General features: G+C 33.1%; 3 protein-coding genes and 1 pseudogene across 3 annotated transcripts; 3 read left to right on the top strand and 1 right to left on the bottom strand.

The window, feature by feature from the left end:
- The first annotated feature begins 1493 nt into the window (after positions 1-1493).
- Positions 1494-2430, top strand: LOC116033785 (annotated as a pseudogene).
- A 1063-nt stretch (positions 2431-3493) lies between these two features.
- Positions 3494-4379, bottom strand: LOC116015098 (sporamin B-like). Its single transcript, XM_031255108.1, has one exon. The coding sequence runs from the start codon at positions 4309-4311 to the stop codon at positions 3658-3660; it is 654 nt and encodes a 217-aa protein (XP_031110968.1). The 5' UTR covers positions 4312-4379; the 3' UTR covers positions 3494-3657.
- Positions 4380-14396: 10017 nt separating this feature from the next.
- Positions 14397-15223, top strand: LOC116001287 (sporamin B-like). The gene has a single exon (XM_031241174.1). The coding sequence runs from the start codon at positions 14425-14427 to the stop codon at positions 15061-15063; it is 639 nt and encodes a 212-aa protein (XP_031097034.1). The 5' UTR covers positions 14397-14424; the 3' UTR covers positions 15064-15223.
- Positions 15224-18983: 3760 nt separating this feature from the next.
- On the top strand, positions 18984-19634 carry LOC116030466 (sporamin A-like). The gene has a single exon (XM_031272723.1). The coding sequence runs from the start codon at positions 18984-18986 to the stop codon at positions 19632-19634; it is 651 nt and encodes a 216-aa protein (XP_031128583.1).
- Positions 19635-20601: the final 967 nt, after the last annotated feature.

Below are 20601 nucleotides of genomic sequence, written 5' to 3'. Positions count from 1 at the left end.
ATAATTTTTATTGTAGAAAATTAAGACAATATAACTAATTAAGTTATATTTCTTTTTAAATTTTTTGATAATGAATATTTTTTTTTGAATAACGGTTTTGTAAACATCGAATTCTAAATTAAAGAAATGCATATGTATTATTTTTTGTTGTTGTAGCTATTAATTTATTTAATTTGATTAGAGTAATAGAGTGTGATACTTATTTTTAAATAATATATATACTCTAACATATTCGACTATTCGTAGTATATGTTTAACAATTATGCCAACTTTGATTGGGATGATGTTTGAACCTACGACCCTTTTTATAGAAATTATCATGGGTAAATTAAAAGTTAACAGATTATTCCGTTACTAAAGTTCATAGTAACGGAATTTGGGGCTATTTAAGGGAAGAAAATAATATAATAGAGGGTAAAGAAGTAAAATCATAAAAAATAACTAAAATCAAAATAATATGAACCATTCGTTTAAGTAAATAATTACACAACATTTTTTTTCTTCTTGTTAGAGCCATAACTTTATTGGCTCTTATTAAGATTGTAGATAGATTGTAATACTTTTTGAAACAAATATAATACTTTTACATTTTAATGTAAAAATATTGCATTTTTCATCAAAATGTATAAATTTTCCGATATAAGTAATGTTGACAAGTGTTTATTTGTTACTTATAAAGAAAAATGTAATATATATAAATCAAAATGTAAAAGTATTATATATTTTTTTTAAATTATTATAGTTTTCTATATAAGTAATAAAATTATATTATTAAAATCCATCTAATAAAAACCTTATCCGAAACCGATGTACTTATAATATTACTTAGTTATTTGTAACCTCAACACATGCTTAATTACCAATACCCTTAGATTGTCCATTATATTCCACAATAATGCAACCTTATCTCTTGACGCCTATAAATTGCATTATATCCATGAGAGCTCAACACAACACCAACGAACATTATTAAATATTTCTCCCAAGTTGTCATCTACCAATTCAAAAACATGACGCCTAGCTACCAATTCAACAATTGCTACACTGTTGGATTATGTTCGTATCGAACCGAAAATTAGTTGCTACAGTGTTCGATTAGGTTCCATACATATTAGTAATAATTAATTGGAGAATAAAAATAAATTAAACAGTTATTTTTAAGGATAAAAATGTCAATTTAATATTACAGGAAAGAAATCTAATGGAGTAGCTCAAGTGACAAGTGAGCTCTCTTTGTGGAGAAGAATTCTGGAAGAACTCGAGTTCAATTTCCACAAGTGACGATTCCCGCTTGCCAAAAAACTGCCACTTTAATAACATAGGGAGAAAAAGTGCAATTTTCTCATCATTTGCATCCAGTGTCGCTATTTACACTCCCATAATATGTGGAGAAAGTAGCTATGAACTGATACTACAGAGTCAGTAGTACTCAATATATATATATCACCTAATCAAAGTAAAATACTGGACTTGATTGTCAGTCCATTATCTGTATAAATAGCATGGGAGCTGAAACCACAGTCCTACAAGCAAGCATCATTCATTTCCCAATTAAGTTGTGATCTAGCTAGCTAGCTACCAATATGAAAACCCTAGCACTACTCTTCTTCTTAGCACTTTCCCTCTATCTCCTCCCCATCCCAACTCATTCCACGTTCAATCCCATCCGCCTTCGCCCCGCCGATAAAGCAGCGGCGGCCGACACGACGGCGGTGCTGGACACCGACGGAGACGAGGTCCGCCCCGGCGGAGAATACTACATAGTCTCCGCCATATGGGGAGCCGGCGGAGGTGGACTCAAACTCGTCCAGTTGGATCACAGGACCAAATGCGCCAGCGACGTGATCGTATCGCCGAGCGACTTATACCATGGAAACAAAATCACGATCACGCCGGCGGACCCGAACGCCACGGCCGTCACGCTTTCCACTCTCCAAAGCCTCAGATTCAAAGGTGTGCGACCAAAAAGAAGCGGTGCGTGAATCACGTGAGCTGGACGGTTCAGCACGACGCTGAAACCGGGCAGGATTTCGTGAAGGCCGGCGAGTTTAACTCCGTCGACAGCAACCGGTTCAAGATTGAGGTGGTCGATCCCCAAATTAACGTTTACAAAATCACTTACTGTCCCTTCGGCGCCGACCAATGCTCCAACGTCGGAAGATACCTCGACGAGGAGATCGTGATTTCGCGTTTGGCCCTCACCGATTATACCTTCAGTTTCATGATTGTGAAAGCCTAATATGGATAAATAAGTAACGTTGTACATGTAATTAATAATTAAGAATAAACATGCAACAAATCCTATCTTGTTTGGTTGTGTGTAATGTGTTTGGTTTGAATTGTGGAATATAATATATACATATGTGTGTGTGTGTATTATGCATATTATTTCATTGAATAAACATATGATGATGAGATTATTATTATTATTATTATTATTATTATTATTATTATTATTATATAAGGATTAATTAATAGGGATAAAGTTGAAATAATTTAAGATAATCTATAATATTACCTAAGAAAATAGGGAGTAATCACATTACCTTGAAACATTACCTGAACTCAACGCACCATAAAGATCGATCTTTAAATAGACAAGCGGTAAATGTTATCTACATGAAGAGATTTGAGTTTATTTTAATATTTTCTTAGAATAGACGTGATAGTAGACTCGACCCTCCAAGTATATCCAATAATATCATATTTTATAAATAAACATAAAATATTGTCTATGTGAATGAGCCCGTGTTTATTTTACTTCTTCAATTTAATTTTTCGTTCTTTCTTCTCTATTTTTTAAATTTAAAAAAATGTATAAATAAACTAGGGATGACAATGGGGCGGGGATGAGAAGTATAAATACTCATCATTCCCATCCCCGAAACCCTGACCCCGTCTCTGTCCCCGTCCCCATCCCCCGGCCAATCAAGAATTGAAAATAGTCTCTATCCCCATACCCCCAAGGAATTAGGCGGGAACGGGAATTCTCCGTCCCGGTCAATTCTTAGTAAGAATCTTAATTAGTGTAATTTTAATTTTAAAATTTTACACTTTTTCCTATAAGTAACAAGCATTTTATTATTGACTAGTACAGTATTACATTTTCAAGTATAAATATTACTCCATATTATATTTCCATATAAACTCAACACGTCTCACAAATAAATATCCGTGAGACGGTCTCACAAGAGATCAGATTGACTTTTACTTTAAATTTATTATCATTATTATTGTCTAGAGGTATATTGATCTTCTTTTTTTTTTTTTTTTTTTAAGCAATAAAGGTAACCTAGATTACTGAAAAAGAGATGAGATAAAGTCAGTTGGAACAAAGTCTCCGTACAAAGAATTAGCCTGAAGATAGGCTTTTGAAGCTAAAGTGTGAGGTACTAAATTAGCTTTTCTAGGAACTAAAGTGGTTGTGAACATGAACTTGGGTCCACATTGCAAGGTGGACCCAAGTTCATGTTCACAATTTTAAAACTCTATGTTCACAATCAAAGGGTTGGTTAATTTCCAAATTAAACATGTCATTACAAACAGATTTGTTGCATGTTTATTCTTAAACTTACGTTGTCAAAGCTACAACGTCACTTATTTCTCATAGCTATATATAGCCAGCATGCAACCATATTACCGGTGCTTACACTGTGATTACACATCACTAGCTTTCTGAAACACAACAAAGAAGGGATTATTACTCAGAGCCAAACGCGTAGCCCTCGACCGCCGGTCGGTGTATTTGCCAAGGTTGTAGCATTTATCACTCCCAAACTGACAATAAGTCAATTTGTAGGCGTTAAGGGAGGGTTGGGCCACCTCAATCTTGAACTGGTTGCTTAGGTTCTCTACAAACTCGCCGGTTTTTATGATATATTGCCCGCTTCTCCGGTCGTACTGAACCCCCCAAGATAGCTTGTCTTGGCACACTTTGTTGCTCGCCACGTTGAAGCTGAAGCTCTGGTAGGTCGACGGGGAGACCTCGGTGGCGTTCGGGTCGGCCGGCGTGAACGTGATGGGGTTGCCGAGGTCGAAGCTGTTGCGGGATACGATGACGTCGCTCGGGCACGCGCTCTGCGAGTCCAGCCCGGCGAGTTTCACTCCTCCGCCGCCTGCTCCCCATGTGACGGAGGTTACGTAGTAATCTTGGCCCGGCCGGAGCTCTTCGCCGTCAGTGTCCAGCACCGGGGTGCTAGACGCTAGGGGTTCATCTGCGGTGGGGAGGCGGATGGGATTGAACGTGGAGTGAGTTGGGTTGGGGAGGAGATAGAGGGAAAGTGAGAAGAAGAGTAGTGCTAGGGTTTTCATATTGGTAGCTAGCTAGCTAGATCACAACTTAATTGGGAAATGAATGAATGTTTGTAGGAGTGTGGTTTGAGTTCCAATGCTATTTATAGAGGCGTAATGCTAAGAGTGGATATATAATTTTCCTTTTTAATTTAGAGCACCAGAGATAAGTAATGGACTGACAATGAAGTAATTTACTTTGATTTATTATATTATTATAGGTTAGGTGATACGGAGTCTGATTGAAAGAAAATATATTAGGAAAAGATCAAAAATCTTGACAAAAATGGCATGCAAATTATTGAACCTCATAATTGCGGCATTATTGATGATAGGTACGGGACGATGAGAATGGGTAAACATGAGTCCGCAGAGCTGTGCGCAGTAGTTGTACGATGCACCAGGGTCACAGAACGACGCTGTTTCATGGAGAAACGGCTGCCGTAAGTCGTAACTGATACTACAGTTCATCTTAAAAGATACTGCTTCACATTTGTTTTTTATATTATCGAATGAAACTTTAGTTATATCGAAATGATATTGTAATTGTGTTGAAAAGGAAACTGCAATGTATTATAAAAGAAATTGTAGTTGTGTTGAAAGGAAACTGAATAACAGGTTCACATATTTGAGTATATAATAGCGAATGAAACTACAGTTATATCCAAAACAACTGCAGTTGTTTTGAAAGGAAACTAGTTGTGTACTTGTGGTGAAAACAAACTGATAGTTTTGGTTGAAAACTTAAATATGCCAAATGGGCTATTAATTTAGGAGAGAGATGAAGTTAGATTTTTTTTTCTTCAAAAAAACTTTCGCATCACGTCTCCACAAAAACTGAAAAAGACACATGCATTCGTGAAGATATATTTTTGTTTCTTTAATTTTTCTTTTTCTGTTTCATTCTTTATTTATTTATTTATTTATTTTATTTGTTTGTCAGTTTATAAAATCTAGTTACATACTTACATTCACTCATTCTCTTTATTTATTTATTTTTTAATGAAATATTTTCCCGATATTGGTATATTGTTGAATCGATCGATTTATCAATGCAACCTAGAGATGGTTTGCCATGCTATCTTAATATCAATGGGCCCTCAACTCTTGTCACTTAGTTCATTAATCAGCTTATACAAATTATTTATTGGGTAGGTAGTACACTAGTACGTGATGATGTAAACGTATGGATCGGATAAAAGTTTAGGGTCATACTTGTGAGATCGTCTCATGATTCCTAGCTTATTCGTGAAACATGTCAGGTTATTATGAAAATGTAATATTTATACAAAAAAAAAATGTAATACTACTTAGGAATAAAATGTTTATTATTTATAAGAGAAATTGTAATAATTTTTTAAACAAATACAATACTTTTACATTACATTATTACATTTTTCATCAAAATTTTTAAATTTTTTCATATAAGTAAAGTTGACAAGTGTTTATTTGTTACTTATAATGAAAAATGTACTCCGTAATATTTTTAAATCAAAATGTAAAAGTATTATATTTTTCTTTGAAAGTATTATACTTTTCCATATAAGTAATAAATATTTTATTTCTTATTACATGGTGTTTGGTTGGAAGGAATTTAAATTTCATTCCCACTTAATTCCCACCTAATTCCGAAGGCAACTAAATTCCTTCGTTTGGTTGGAGGGAATTGCAATTCCGCGGAATTGCAACTCCCTCATTTTCATGGAATTAGAATCCCAGGCCCCCCCCTTGTGATTTCAATTCCATGGATTTTAGGAACAAAAAAAGATATTCATGAGACAAAATTACCCTTATCTTTTTTAACCTAAAATTGATGTCTGATCTTCTCTTTTAGTTAATACCATGTATTATCTTATTTTCTCTAACTCTTAAATATTTAAATTTGATATGTGTATATAACGTATTTATCTAAATTTTGAAAAGCAAAATTTTCTGTTTATGCGCCGATCTGTTCAAAATATATATATACAAAATTGTTCAAAATAGTGATGGAATGGCGTGAGTTGTGTAAATCTTTATATGCAGAAATTTTGAAACCAAGTTTTGAGTGGCCTAAACTTTGAAAAGCACATTATGTATATCTTGGTTCCTGGATTAATTTTGATGTATGTTGAACTTATGAAGCTTAACATTTGATGAAGTATTTGCATGAAATTAATTACAATATATCTAGTTCAAGAGATACGGTAGATGAGTAGTATTTGAATTTAATATGTGATATTTTTTTGTGTACTTGTCATTTAATAGTAATAATAATAATAATAATAATAATAATAACAATGGGCATTTTAGACTTTATACTACTTATTCCTTTTCAATTCCCATGTATACCAAACATTGGAATTGAAATTCCTAGTAATTTTATTCCCTCCAACCAAACACTGGAATTTAATTAAACTCCACTTTATTTCCACATTATTCTTTTGCCATGGAATTGCAATTCTTTTCCCACCTAATTCCTTCCCTCCAACCAAACGCCCTGTTAGTATTACATTTTAAAGTATACGTATTACATTTGATCTTGACCGACACGTCTCACGGACAAGAATCCGTGGAACAGTCTCACACAAGTTATATATATATATATATATATATATATATATAGTATTTTAGTGATTCATAGTATTTATGCTTTTTTTTTTTAGTATTACTCCGTATACAACTTACAGTTAATACTAGAACTTTTGTTCAATTAATGAAGTGGTTGTCTATCAATTAAAGACCAAATTTGCTGACATTAAATAATAATTATGGAGAAAAATAATAATTCTGCTACAATAATTGAGATACTTTTACGTTACCGAATAAATTTTTTTTTTTGTTTGAATGAGTGTATTTATACTTCTCTTGCCCTATATTGACAAAATATATAAAAGCTGAAATTATATTTAAGTTGATATTTTATGGTTATTAGTTTAAAAAAATACAACATGATTCCGTACTGATGTGTTATGAGAATTGCAAATATATTAATGACATAGTTTTACGACACAATATTTTAAATTTAATAGCTGTTCAAACGTCAAAGATTACACAACAGTAACGTTATTTTTTTTTTTCTTTTTGAAGAGTACAATAACGTTATTTCATTAATGAAAATGCATGGAGAGGTGTTTGACAGACTTCGACTATAGGCTTGTGCTCTTACCATTATATACCAGAATAGGTTACAATTAAGGATAATAGTTGATGTGGCGCTGACATTATTTTTGCCACATCATCATACTAATATGCCGCACATTGTCACTTGAGATTTGAACACTTAACTATTGTCATTAATCGTTTCACTTTTTAAAATACATGAACTAAATTTAATAAAACTAAGGTAGAAGAATTAAATTGAACAAAACTATAGTACAGAGAACTCACAATTACTTTGACCACTAGAATATATTCTAAATTGGTCCAACCAAAAAGTGATTTGTTTTTTTTTTTTGAGTATTGCTCACTTTATTACAATTCAGTATCTGTTCATAACTAGTTTCTTAGACACTGTTCATAACTATTTTTTTCAACCTATTGAAGCACGAAGAGACCTCCGCTCCACTGAGACTCAAAATCACAACCTCCATAAGGGAGAGCAACTTGGTGCCACTAGAACACAAGGTCCTTGACGAAAAAATCTGTATTTATTATTTGTATGTGCAAATTAAATAAATCTTACAGATTACGCATGAGTGATAAATTGTAATATACAAATTTTATGCAATAATATTGATTGAAAATATATTAATAAGAATAGAGTTTATGACTTTCGGATACAACAATTATACTAAATAAAATTGATTGAAAATATATTAATAAGAATAGAGTTTATGACTTTCGGATACAACAATTATACTATTCTGGCCAAGGAACTTGTGGTCCAGTGGCATCAAACCCTTCCCTTTATATGGGAGGTGGTTGGTTCGAGCCGTGCTTCAATCAATAGGTTGAGAAAGTAGTTATGAACAGATACTGCATTCTAATAGAGTTAGTAGTATTTAAAAAATTATACTATTCTGTTTTAGTTTTCTACGACAAATATGTGGTTGCTGCATTAATGGAATTGGATGCGATAGAGTTCACAATAATCACGTGCTGTCTGGAAGATTTGAGAGAAAAAAGTAATGGAAAAGATTTGCAGGCCGCGGGGACAATTGTGAACCATAATTTACCAACTTCAAATATTGAATTCTACATAAATTTGTGACTCTAATCAACCCACGACTACCCCATAATTAAATAAATAATATAAGGTAAATTGTGATTTTAGTCTATCAATTATACTTATATTATAGACTCGATTAATAAATTATTATCATATACAAATTTTTACCTTTAATTATGTGTAAAGTGACAATTTAGTCCATAACTAACAAATTATATTAATATTAATAATGCATTTTAAATTTTTAAATTATTGAAGGACACCTTAGTTCACCATATTGCAACTATCAAGTATTGATCTTGTGTCGAGATATTTTTCAACCTACTGAAGCACACAAAGGTCAATATCGTCTTCACTGAGACTCAATCTTATAACCTCCCACTTTACATGTATACTCATACATGATACTTACATGCATCACTATATTTTTTTACCACTTTTTTGATACAGAGTTTTTTTTTTTTTTTTTTTTGAAAGCTGATACATGGTTGGTAACTTTTTTTTATTTTTTTTTTAAAAAGAATATTTTAATGGATTGTTTGTAGATTGAGTGACTCAACTATGAGTGTTGCCGTTATGCTGCTGAATTTTGAAGTGTGTTGTTTGCAATGTTTGGAGAGTCAATTAGTGTGCACTGGTCTTATGCCACTTAGGTGCTTTTTATATATTATTAGGCATTTTTGTAAAAGAGGGTATGTCCTCTTGGTTATGTAAGGGACAAAGAGTCAATAAATAGTTAATACCGTCCCATTGAAGCTCGAATCCAAAACCTCGTATTTGTGAGATTCACTTCATGTCACTAGACCGCAAGGTCATTCACAACCATCCAAAGTACTTAATAAGCTAATAGAAGTATAAATACTCGAATAAAATTTTTATTGAGAAAATATGTTGTATGTATCTTTAGTACTCCTTTAGTTATAGTGTACATAATGGTTATTTTTTTGTCCTTAATCATTCTATGTTATCAAATTTGGTGTGTTTAATCATTACTAAAAATTGTCAATTTAATTTCGATCTCACCCTAAACTCAGATACTACGAAAACGTTAAATTGAAAGAAACACACTTCATAAATTGAACAAATTAAAATTCAATTATTAACCATATAGTTATATAATACAAAAAAGGGAAAATAGCATCTTTAGTCCCTGAATTATAGGGGTAGTGTAAACTCAGTCCCTGAGTTATGGGTGTATGCGAGTTTAGTCCCTCAGTTATTCGCGAAGTGACGAGTTTAGTCCCTGACCATTAAATTTGACGAAAAAATTAAAAAATATTCAAAATTTGAGGGATAAAATAGGAAATTCACACTTTATTCTTCTTCTTATATCAAAACCACTTTTACAATATTATTTTTCACTTCTTATCCTAATTATTTTCAAGATTCTTCAATTTTAAAAACATTTTAATAACTTTCAAATGACTTGTTAGGAACCTGACTCTCGTATAACACACTTAAAACTTAGCACAAACAAAGAAATGCATGATCATTGTATTTAGGTGTATGAAACACACTATCCTAACAAGTTTTTATCTTTTTACTAAGCAACAAATGTAATAAAATTAAAACTTTTGAGATTTTTTTACACACTATCCTATCTCAAAAGTTTTAATTTTATTACATTTGTTGCTTAGTAAAAAGATAAAAACTTGTTAGGATAGTATGTTTCATACACCTAAATACAATGATCACGCATTTCTTTATTTGTGCTAAGTTTTAAGTGTGTTATACAAGAGTCAGGTTCCTAACAAGTCATTTGAAAGTTATTAAAATGCTTTTAAAAATGAAAAATCTTGAAAATAATTAGGCTAAGAAGTGAAAAATAATGTTGTAAAAGTGGTTTTGATATAAGAAGAATAATAAAATGTGAATTTCCTATTTTACTCCTCAAATTTTGAATATTTTTTAATTTTTTCGTCAAATTTAATGGTCAGGGACTAAACTCGCCACTTCGCGAATAACTGAGGGACTAAACTCGCATACAGCCATAACTCAGAGACTGAGTCTACACTACCCCTATAACTCAGGGACTAAAGATGCCATTTAATATGTAAAAACTGTGCATCACTAAAATTTCTTTAGAAAGAATTTTATTTTTAAAAATCTTATCCGAAATTGATGTATTTGTAATATTGCGTACTCATTTATTTGTAGCATGTGATAAATGAACAAAGGAATATAATTTAAGATCTGCACACATTTAATTTGTCGTTTAAAAATTGCATGAGAGTACAAACAACATTACACCAGCAAGTCTTAATTACCAACTCAATATTAAATTAAAGTCATCGAATTAGCATATAAACTTTTCTCTTTATTTATCCATAAGTTATAACTGACGTTACAAATTTTGTCTTTTTTTAGCTAGTCGTGCTCACTTCTCGTCCCTTAGCTATAATTAACGTTAGAAAATAAGACTAAAAGGAATAATGCTTAAATAGGACTAAAATGAATAATAATGCTTAAATATAGCTAATAATTCAGTAGTAACTTATTTGAATATTATTCTTATTAAAAATAAAAATATGCATGTAAACCCTATACACCAATAAAGTTGTTTTCAAGAAAATAATCTTTCAAAAAGATAATATAAGAAATTTGTACGTTTGTAGCACATGATTAATGAGCAAAGAAATTTGTTCATTTTTTTACCAATACCCACGCCGGCGAATCCCAAAGCCACCGCCGTCAACGAGTCCACTTTCCTTAATAAATCCTGTATTGTGACTCTACTCATAATTGATCAGTTCAAATAAGAAAAGTTAATAGACTGCTCCGGGTTGAACTTTTAACTTATTACATTACAAAGTTCACGTGCATAAATTTGCTCATTAAGGTGCAAAAATTTGTAAAACTTTAAAATTGCAAAGATGAACTCCAGGTGCATAATTTGCAAAACTTTAAAACTGAAACTCTAGGCGCATAATGACTCCTAGACTTATATTTAAATTAAAGTTTAAGGGGCATGGCTTTAAAGTTTAAGGTGCACGACGCAGAGATTCAAACCCAAGACCTTTTGCATGGCTCTGATACCAAATTAAAGCATGTGCTCCATCTCAACTAAAAGCCTAAGCTGATAGTTGGACTGCACATATTATATTTATACTCACCTAAGCTGATAGTTGGACTGCACATATTATATTTATACTCACACAAATTAACTATTGAGGTGCACAACTTCTTTTGCTTAGGAATAATGACTCCAAACTTAAGGTGAATATATTTAAAGCTTAAGCTAACATGCATGACTTTAAAGGTTAAGGTGCATGGATTTACAACTTAAAGTTCATTAATTTGTATATATTCTTAGGCATTTTTGTAAAAGAGGGTATGCCCTCTTGGTTCTGCAAGGCCGAGGGAAATATCCTCTTCTCAGCTTGTATTTCTTTGATTTTAATGAATAATGTGGTTTAAAATTTTTTTTTAAAAAAAAAAAAGAAAAGAAAGAAAGATGAATAAGATTATATTTCAATTATTAACGATGAGAGGGGATGAGAAAATACTCTTTCTCTCTAACCATCCAGAGTACTTAATAAGATAGGAGAAGTATAAATACTGATCTAATAAAATTTTTCTTAAGAAAATATATTGTCTCTTTAGTCCTTCAGTTACATTGTATGTAATAGTTATATTTGTCTTTAATCATTCTATGTTACCAAATTTGGTGTCTTTAATCATCACTAAAAATTCTTAATTTAATTTCCATCTCATCTTAAGCTCAGTTACTACAAAAAGGTTAAATTGCTAGACACGTCCTTCATAAATTGAACAAATTAAAATTCAATTATTAACCATAGATTTATATAAGACAATATATATATATATATATATATATATATATATATATATATATATATATATATATATATGTAAAAACTGTGCATCACTAAAATTTCTTTAGAAAGAATTTTATTTTTAAAAATCTTATCCAGAATTGATGTATTTGTAATATTACTCATTTATTTGTAGCATGTGATAAATGAACAAATTAAAGGAATCTAATTAATATCTGATCTGCACACATTTGTCGTCTATGTATACAGTACAAACAACATTACCTACAAATCTTCCTTTTCTTTTCTTTTTTTTTTTTAGTTTTTTTTTTTTAAATTCTTTATTTCAAGGTATAAAATGCAATCAAGCTATACAACTCGTGGAGTGGTCATGCCACATTGAAACAATTTTACGCCAAATCTAAGTGTTGAACTTTGTGTGATGGCTCTTCATACACCATCAAGTCTTAATTATTACCAACTCAATCTTAAAGTCATCCAATTAGCATATAAATTGTTCTCCTTATTTCACCATCTAGTAGGTCTTATAGTTATTAGTAATGTTAATAAGAGATGTTATGTCGAGAAAAAAAAAAAAACATTTTATGTAAAATCGTCAAAACGGGTCGGATTGATTCAGGTTAATCCGATTTTTTTTTTTTGACGGGCTGAGCATGCATTTTTCTAGCCTGACCCGTTTTGAACTTGGTCTGTCTAACTCGTAGTGGGATGTGGGTTATACGGGTTAGTCCGTGTACCCATATAATCGACTTCCCACACCCACACCCACACTACCCCAAATAATTTAATTAAATATATTGTGTATAATTGAAGTTGGAATTAGTGTTTAAAATTAATGTTAAATATAGCAATCAAATCCCTAACCTTTTAATTATCCTAACACTATGGAAACCAAGTGAGCATAACCAACAAATATAGGCGAATAATACAACTACCCTATAACTTAGGGATGAAAAATGTTGGAATTTTTAGCATAAAATGACATTTAATTAAGTGGCTATTTTGTGGTACAAAAAATCTCCTGTCTCTGGTGGGAGACAAAGAACCTTTCTTCGTCTCTAGCAGGAGATGAGGAAACCTCTTCATCTCCTTGAGACAATGAACTCAATCTTACTCACATGTAGTTCAGTGGCTTATTGATCGGTTAATCAACAATTTCGAATCGAATTAACGAATAACAAAAATTATAACACCTAACCATGAATCAAATAATATCAATTAATAAATGGTTAACCGGAATTTGTTAACTGATTTTCTACCAAAGTTTGCATACCCCTACATATATGGTTAGGGAATCAAAATTTGCTTGACTTAAAACTATAACTTATACTCTAGTTAATTACACCACAAAATTAGGGACAACCCCAGTTCAATTCAATTGGTCAGGCACAAGTGATTTGGTAACTGTGAGGTCCTAAGCTCAACTCTTCTTGATTTGAGCTCATTCCCAATGGGTTATGCCTTCTCGTAAAAATTAAAATTATACATTGTCAATAATAGTATAAAGACTAAATTAAAAATGGCATATTTTGTTATATTGTGTGTGGGGACCTAGTCATTCATTGTTATTGACACATTCAAATTAATTGTCATATTGTGTGCAATAGATACCCAGGATCAATATTTAACCCGGTAGCAGAAAATTTTATATTTTTATTAGTAGTGTGCAATAGATACGTTCACAGTTGTGTGGACCACGGTCCAAAAACGACGTCGTTTTGAGCCATTTTTCTTTCACATGATCTACTGCCGTGGACATTATTTTAACACATAATGTACATTATCTTACCCGAAAAGTTTCATTATTCACACATAAAGTACATTTCTCTAAAATATAATGTACATTATTCTAACACATAAAATTCAGCGACGTCGTTTTGGACCGTGGTTCACACCGCTATTGTTACACGGTGTACACAATAATTTTCCCTTATTTGTAGCATGTGATTGTTTTTTAAATTGAAATATCATATCAAAAATCTTATCGTCGGAAACCAATATTACCCATTTATTTGTAACATGTTACATGTGATTAATGAACAAAAAGCTTTACACATTTAGCTATTGCCTCAAACACACATTGTTAGTGCCATAATAATTCAACCTTATCTCTTGTCACCTATAAATATTTTCAATGGCATAATCCTCAAACAACACACCTACAAACATTCTACCAATCAATTCAACATGAAAACCCTAATCGCACTCTTATTCGCACTTTCCCTAAATCTCCTTCCCTATTCAACTCACTCCACGTTCAATCCCATCCGCCTTCGCACTAATTTTGACTCTCCGGTGCTAGACACCGACGGAGATGAGCTCCGGCCCGGCAGAACTTACGAAATAATCGCCGCACCCTCCGACTCGCTTATATGGCCACCCGGCTCATCATTGAAACTCGAATGGTTAAATTCGGCGAGCAAATGCCCAAGCGACGTGCTAATATCGCTGGACGCCACGCCCATCACGATCACCCCGGCAGACCCGAGCGCCGCCGTCGTGTCGCCGTCGACTTTCGTGAGCTTCAAATTCGACCTTCCGACGAACAAACTTTGCGTGGATCACTTGTATTGGGAGATGCGGGAGGGCCCATACTCCGGGCAGGTTTTCGTGAAGGCCGGCGAGTTTGTCTCGAACCAAAGCAACAAGTTCAAGATTGAAGTGGAACCGGGGCTTAATGGTTATAGACTCACTTATTGTCCGTTCGGCGCCGATGAATGTAACAACCTCGGCGGACAGCTCGACATGGAGACGAGGGTTATTCGTTTGGGTGTGAATGAATTTCCCTTCGTTGTTGTGTTTAAGAAAGCTATGATAAATAAGTGACGTTGCAACTTTGACAACGTTGTCCGTGTGTAAGAATAAGAATAAGGGTATTTGAACTTTTATAATTCTCTTACTTTCAAAATGTTCTATTGTAAAATTTATAATTATTTAGGATTTACTCTTCTTCAGTGTAATTCTCTCTCTTCTTTCAATAGTGACATATTTCCATATCGCATTATTAAAATTTTCTTTTATCAATAAATTGCAAATGATAACAATAATAATTGTCCAAAAGGTTGCTTGCAATCGTGTTGCAATTAGTATAGGTAACAAGATATAGATCAGAGTCATTTTCGAAAAAGTATATTCCAAATTCAGGTATGAGTTGAAATATACAAGAAAAATCCTCCATGTTTTCCTAATTAGCTCCCTTTTCAAATAACTTTTTACGCTAGCTATAATAACATAAAATTATGATTTATTAAAAATGATGCTTATACAGTTATACTCTACAAAATTAGGGACAACCCCAATCAGATTGGTTAGCAAAGTGATTTGGTAATTGTGAAGTCCTAAGTTCGACTCATTGTGAGGGATTGTCAATTGATCTTTTTGATCTGAGCTCATTCCCCTTCTCGTAAAAATTAAAAATTTTACATTGTCGAGAGTATAACGACTAAAAATAACATATTTTGTTATATTTTGTGTGAGGACCGAGTCATCCATTGTCATTGACACAATCAAATTAATTGTCACAGTCCACACAACTGGTCCCCGGCCTATGTGGACCATTGTCCAAAAATGACGTTATTTCGCACAATTTTTTTCCTTGATGACATTTTTATAACTCATAATGTGCATTAGCCTAACACATAAAGTACATTATTCTAACACAAAATGTACATTATCTTACCCCAGAAGTTTCATTATTCATAACTCTTAATGTATATTATTCTAACACATAAACATTATTTTAACACATATTGTACATTATCCTACCCCGAAATTTAATTATTCGAACACTTAATGTTCATTATTCTAACTTATAATGTACATTATTCTAACTCATAAAATTCAGTGACGTCATTTTGGACCGTGCTCCACACAGCATGTGCGGATCATTGTTCACACAATAATTTGCGTGTGTGTGAGCACAATAACCTCGTACAATACCAGTCCTTATACCATGGACCGCGGACCACAATGCATCGTGGATCAAGGCCACAAAACGACGCAGTTTCAATAAGTGGGAGAAACAGCTCCCGTAAATCTCCGTGACTGATACTACAATTCATCTCAAATGATATTACAGTTGCGTTGAACTGATACTATAGTTGTGTTGAGGCCGTTTCAGAATTGATACTGTAGTTGTGTTGAACTGATACTGCAGTTGTGTTAATTGATACTGCAGTTGTGTTGAACTGATACTGCAGTTGGGGAATGCAGTTGCGCGGAATGGAGGTTATTTTATCCGTCTATTTTCATTAATCAAAACGACGTCGTTTTGTCACTTGATCCATAATACTTGGTGGACCGCAGTCCACAGTAAAATTCCAGGTAACGTTTTTGAAATGAAAATTTCTACTTAAATATACGCCACTCATTTGTAGCATGTTATTGTTTTAAAAAGCTTATGAAAAGTCTTATCGTAAAGCGATATTACCCATTGAATTGTTGCATGTGATTAATGAACAAAAAGCTTTACACATTTAACTATTGCAGTATTGGCTCATGCTCACAGTACACTTGGCAGTTCCATAATAATTCAACCTTATCTCTTGTCATCTAATGTGTGTGTATATATATGTGTGCAGTGCATGTACACATATACATATACATACAATACGCGCGCACGCATATATATATATATATATATATATATATATATATATATATATATATATGCTTAGGCTATGGTGCGAAGAAGGTCACAGTTGAAACATGTATAAATCTCAGCTTTAGATCAACTGCTCTTTTAAGAAGGAAAAAAAAAAAAATTTGACACCTATGATCTTTAACAATGTATACTGGAACACAACAATATACACTAAAAGACAAAAATGTGCACTGAAATGCACAAATATATGAAGCAATTATTGAAATGACTAAATTTAGCATATGATCTTCAACACTAATCATAAACGACCATAAATAATAAATGAGCAAACAAGTTCAACTCAAATTAGTAATTAGTGATCACGATTAACTGATCTTTAAAAAAAAAAAAATTTGTCACCTACGATCTTCAACAATGTGCTATGGAAGACTTAACAATGTGTATTCTAAGACAAAATTAAATAATATGCACTTCGAAGGCACAAAAATGTGCTCTGAAAAGCATAACACTATGCTCTGAAAGGCTCAACAATGTGCACTGAAAGACACATTAGTGTGCTCTGAATGGAAAATCAGCATGCTCTGGAAGGCACAACATTGTGCTTTGACGAGTACAACATTGTGTTTTGAAAGAAAGAAATAAAATGCTCTAAAAAATAATAAAAATTAACTTACACAAAATTATCATAATGTCACTGACGGATACATAATATTTTTTTTTGAAAGCTGATACAGAGTTGGTAACTTTAAAAAAAAATATTTTAATGGATTGTTTGTAGATTGAGTGAGTCAACTATGACTGTTGCCGTTATACTGCTGAATTTTTTGCTGAAGTGTGTTGTTTGGAGAGTCAATTAGTCTGCACTCGTCTTATGTCACTTAGGTGCTTTTTATATAAGTCACACTTGTGTGAGACCGTCTCACGGATCCTTATTTGTGAGACTGGTCGGATTAGGTTGATTCAACATGAAGTTAATTCCATCAATGATCTTCCGACTATGTTGATTTTTCAAAATTAGTCCCCGACTTTTAATTTGGATAATTTAGGTCCCTTGAATTTCAAATTCTTTCCAATGTTGGTCCTTTCGTCAAAGTTTGGTTAAGTTGATTTCAAATGAATGGGTAAAATTGTTCGTTCACATGTATAGTGTATTATTACTCATATTTCTCTTGTCCTATACACTATATATATGAATATAATCTCAATCGAAGAGACTTCGACTGAGATTATATGGCTTCGATTGAGACTTCAACTGAGATTATATTCATATATACAACGTATATGACAGGAGAAATACGAGTAATAATACATTAAACAGGTGAATATGCAATTTTGTACCTTCATTTGACCTCAATTTAATCAAAATTTGACGAAATGACCAACATTGGAAAGAATTTGAAAGTCAATGGACATAAATTGTCCAAACTGAAAGTCGGTGACTAATTTTAAAAAATCAACATAGTCGAAAGACCATTGCTAGAATTAACTCAATCAACATGCAAATACCATACTTATATGCACAAATGTCATACTTATATACTTAAATGTAATACTAATTAGAAATAAAATTTTTGTCACTTATAAGGCAAAATGTAATACTTTTGAACTATAGTAATAATTTTATATTTTGATGTAAAAGTATTATATTTTCCATCAAAAGTATTACATTTACCATAATAAGTAATGCTCCCATTATAAGGAAAAAAATATAATACTTCTAAAGAAAAATATAATACTTTTAAATCAAAATGTAAAAGTATTACATTTCTCCTTAAAAGTATTACATTTACGATTATAAGAAACAAAAATTTTATTCCTTTAATATTTCATATAAGTATGACATTTATGCGTATAAATATCACAAATTTACCTTGACTCGACTTGACCCGTCTTTAAATAAATTTTTGCCCTTCAAGAAAAGAATCTTTCAAAAAGATATTATCAGCAATTTGTAGCACATGATTAATGAGCAAAGAAATTTGTTCATTTTCTACCAATACCCACAGGAAGACGTCGTGAGGGCCACATACAATGATTCACCCTTATCTCTTTTCCTCTATAAATTACATGCTTGAGACCTCAACACAACACACCCACAAATATCATTATCTCTCTTCTCCCACGTTGTCATCTAGCTAGCAACATGAAAACCCTCGCACTCTTATTGGCACTTTCCCTCTGCCTCCTTTCCCACCCGACTAGCGCCAAACTCAAACCCATCCGCCTCGGCACCGACGATTTACCCATAGCGTCGACCGGCGCTCCGGTGGTGGACGCCGACGGCGACGCGCTCCAGCCCGGCGGGGCTTACAACATAACCTCCATCACATGGGGCGCCGGCGCCGGAGAAGTGAAACTTGAGTGGAGAGACTCCAACACCAAGTGCCCCAGCGACGTGGTCTCATGGCTCTACGCCGACCCCGTGGTGTTCACGCCGGCGGACCCCAAAGCCACCGCCGTTTTGGAGTCCTCTTTCCTGAGCTTCAAATTCAACGTCGTCACAAACTTTCTCTGCTCCGGTAATCTCTACTGGGGCGTCCAACACGACGCCGTTTCCGGGATGGATTTCGTGCGGTCCGACGAGTTTGTCGAGAACCAAAGCGATCGGTTCAAGATTGAGCGCGTGGAATCCATCATGCCCATTTATATAATCACTTATTGTCCCTCCGGCACCGACAAATGCTACTACGTTGGCAGAGAATTTGACGAATCCATTAAGTCTACGCGTTTGGCTATCAGTGATTTCCCCTTCATGGTTTTATTTAAGAAAACTTCTCTAGCATCTGCAAAATAATGTATGTAGCCATGCCGGCTAGCTAGCTATGCTATAATAAGTAACGTTGCAACTTTTGACAACGTTGTACCCGTGTTTAAGAATAAACACGCAACAAAGCCTTGCTTAGCTTGTTGCGTTGCGTAAATCATAAAATCTTTTTCTTATTTATTTATTTTGGATGGTAAGAAAAACCAACTGTCATTATTCAAGATTGTGCACTGAATAAATCCTGCATTGCGACTCAACTCATAGTCGACCAATTTAAATCAAGAAAAGTTAATAGACCGTTCCGAATTGAACTTGTAACTTATTACATTACAAAAAAGCGCGCCTCTACATCTAAAGTTCATGTGCAAAAATTTGCTCCTTAAGGTGCAAAAGTTTGTAAAACTTTGAAATTGCGAAGATGAACTACAAGTGCATAATTTTAGTTCTTAAGGTGCATAAATTTGCAAAACTTTAAAACTATGAAGCTGAAACTCTAGGCGCATGATTTTGGTCCTTAAGGTGCATGAATTTACAGCTTAAGGTACATAAAATTAACTGTTAAGGCTCACAATTTCTTTTCCTTGCAAGTAACAGCTCCTAGACTTATATTTATAGTTTAACAGGCATGACTTTAAAGTTTAAGGTGCATGAATTTACAGCTTAAGTTGCACAACTTATTTTCCTTATAAATAACGAGGCCAAACCAGACTTTAGATCGATGCATATATTTAAAGCTTAAGATTTATGAATTTACAGCTTAAGGTGGATCAAATTAACTATTAAGGTGCACAACTCCTTTTGCTTAAGAATAATGACTCCTAAACTTAAAATGAATATATTTAAAGCTTAAGCTAATGCGCGTGACTTTAAAGCTTAAGGTGCAAAGATTTACAGCTTAAAGTTCATTAATTTGTATATATTCTTAGGCATTTTTGTAAAAGAGGGTATGCCCTCTTGGTTCTGCAAGGCCGAGGGAAATATCCTCTTCTCTGCTTGT

The sequence above is a fragment of the Ipomoea triloba genome, chromosome 1, assembly GCF_003576645.1.
Source record: "Ipomoea triloba cultivar NCNSP0323 chromosome 1, ASM357664v1".
In the NCBI taxonomy this organism is placed as follows: domain Eukaryota; kingdom Viridiplantae; phylum Streptophyta; class Magnoliopsida; order Solanales; family Convolvulaceae; genus Ipomoea; species Ipomoea triloba.
Note: the sequence above shows the minus strand (reverse complement) of the source record. Positions and strands in the feature narration are given on the sequence as shown.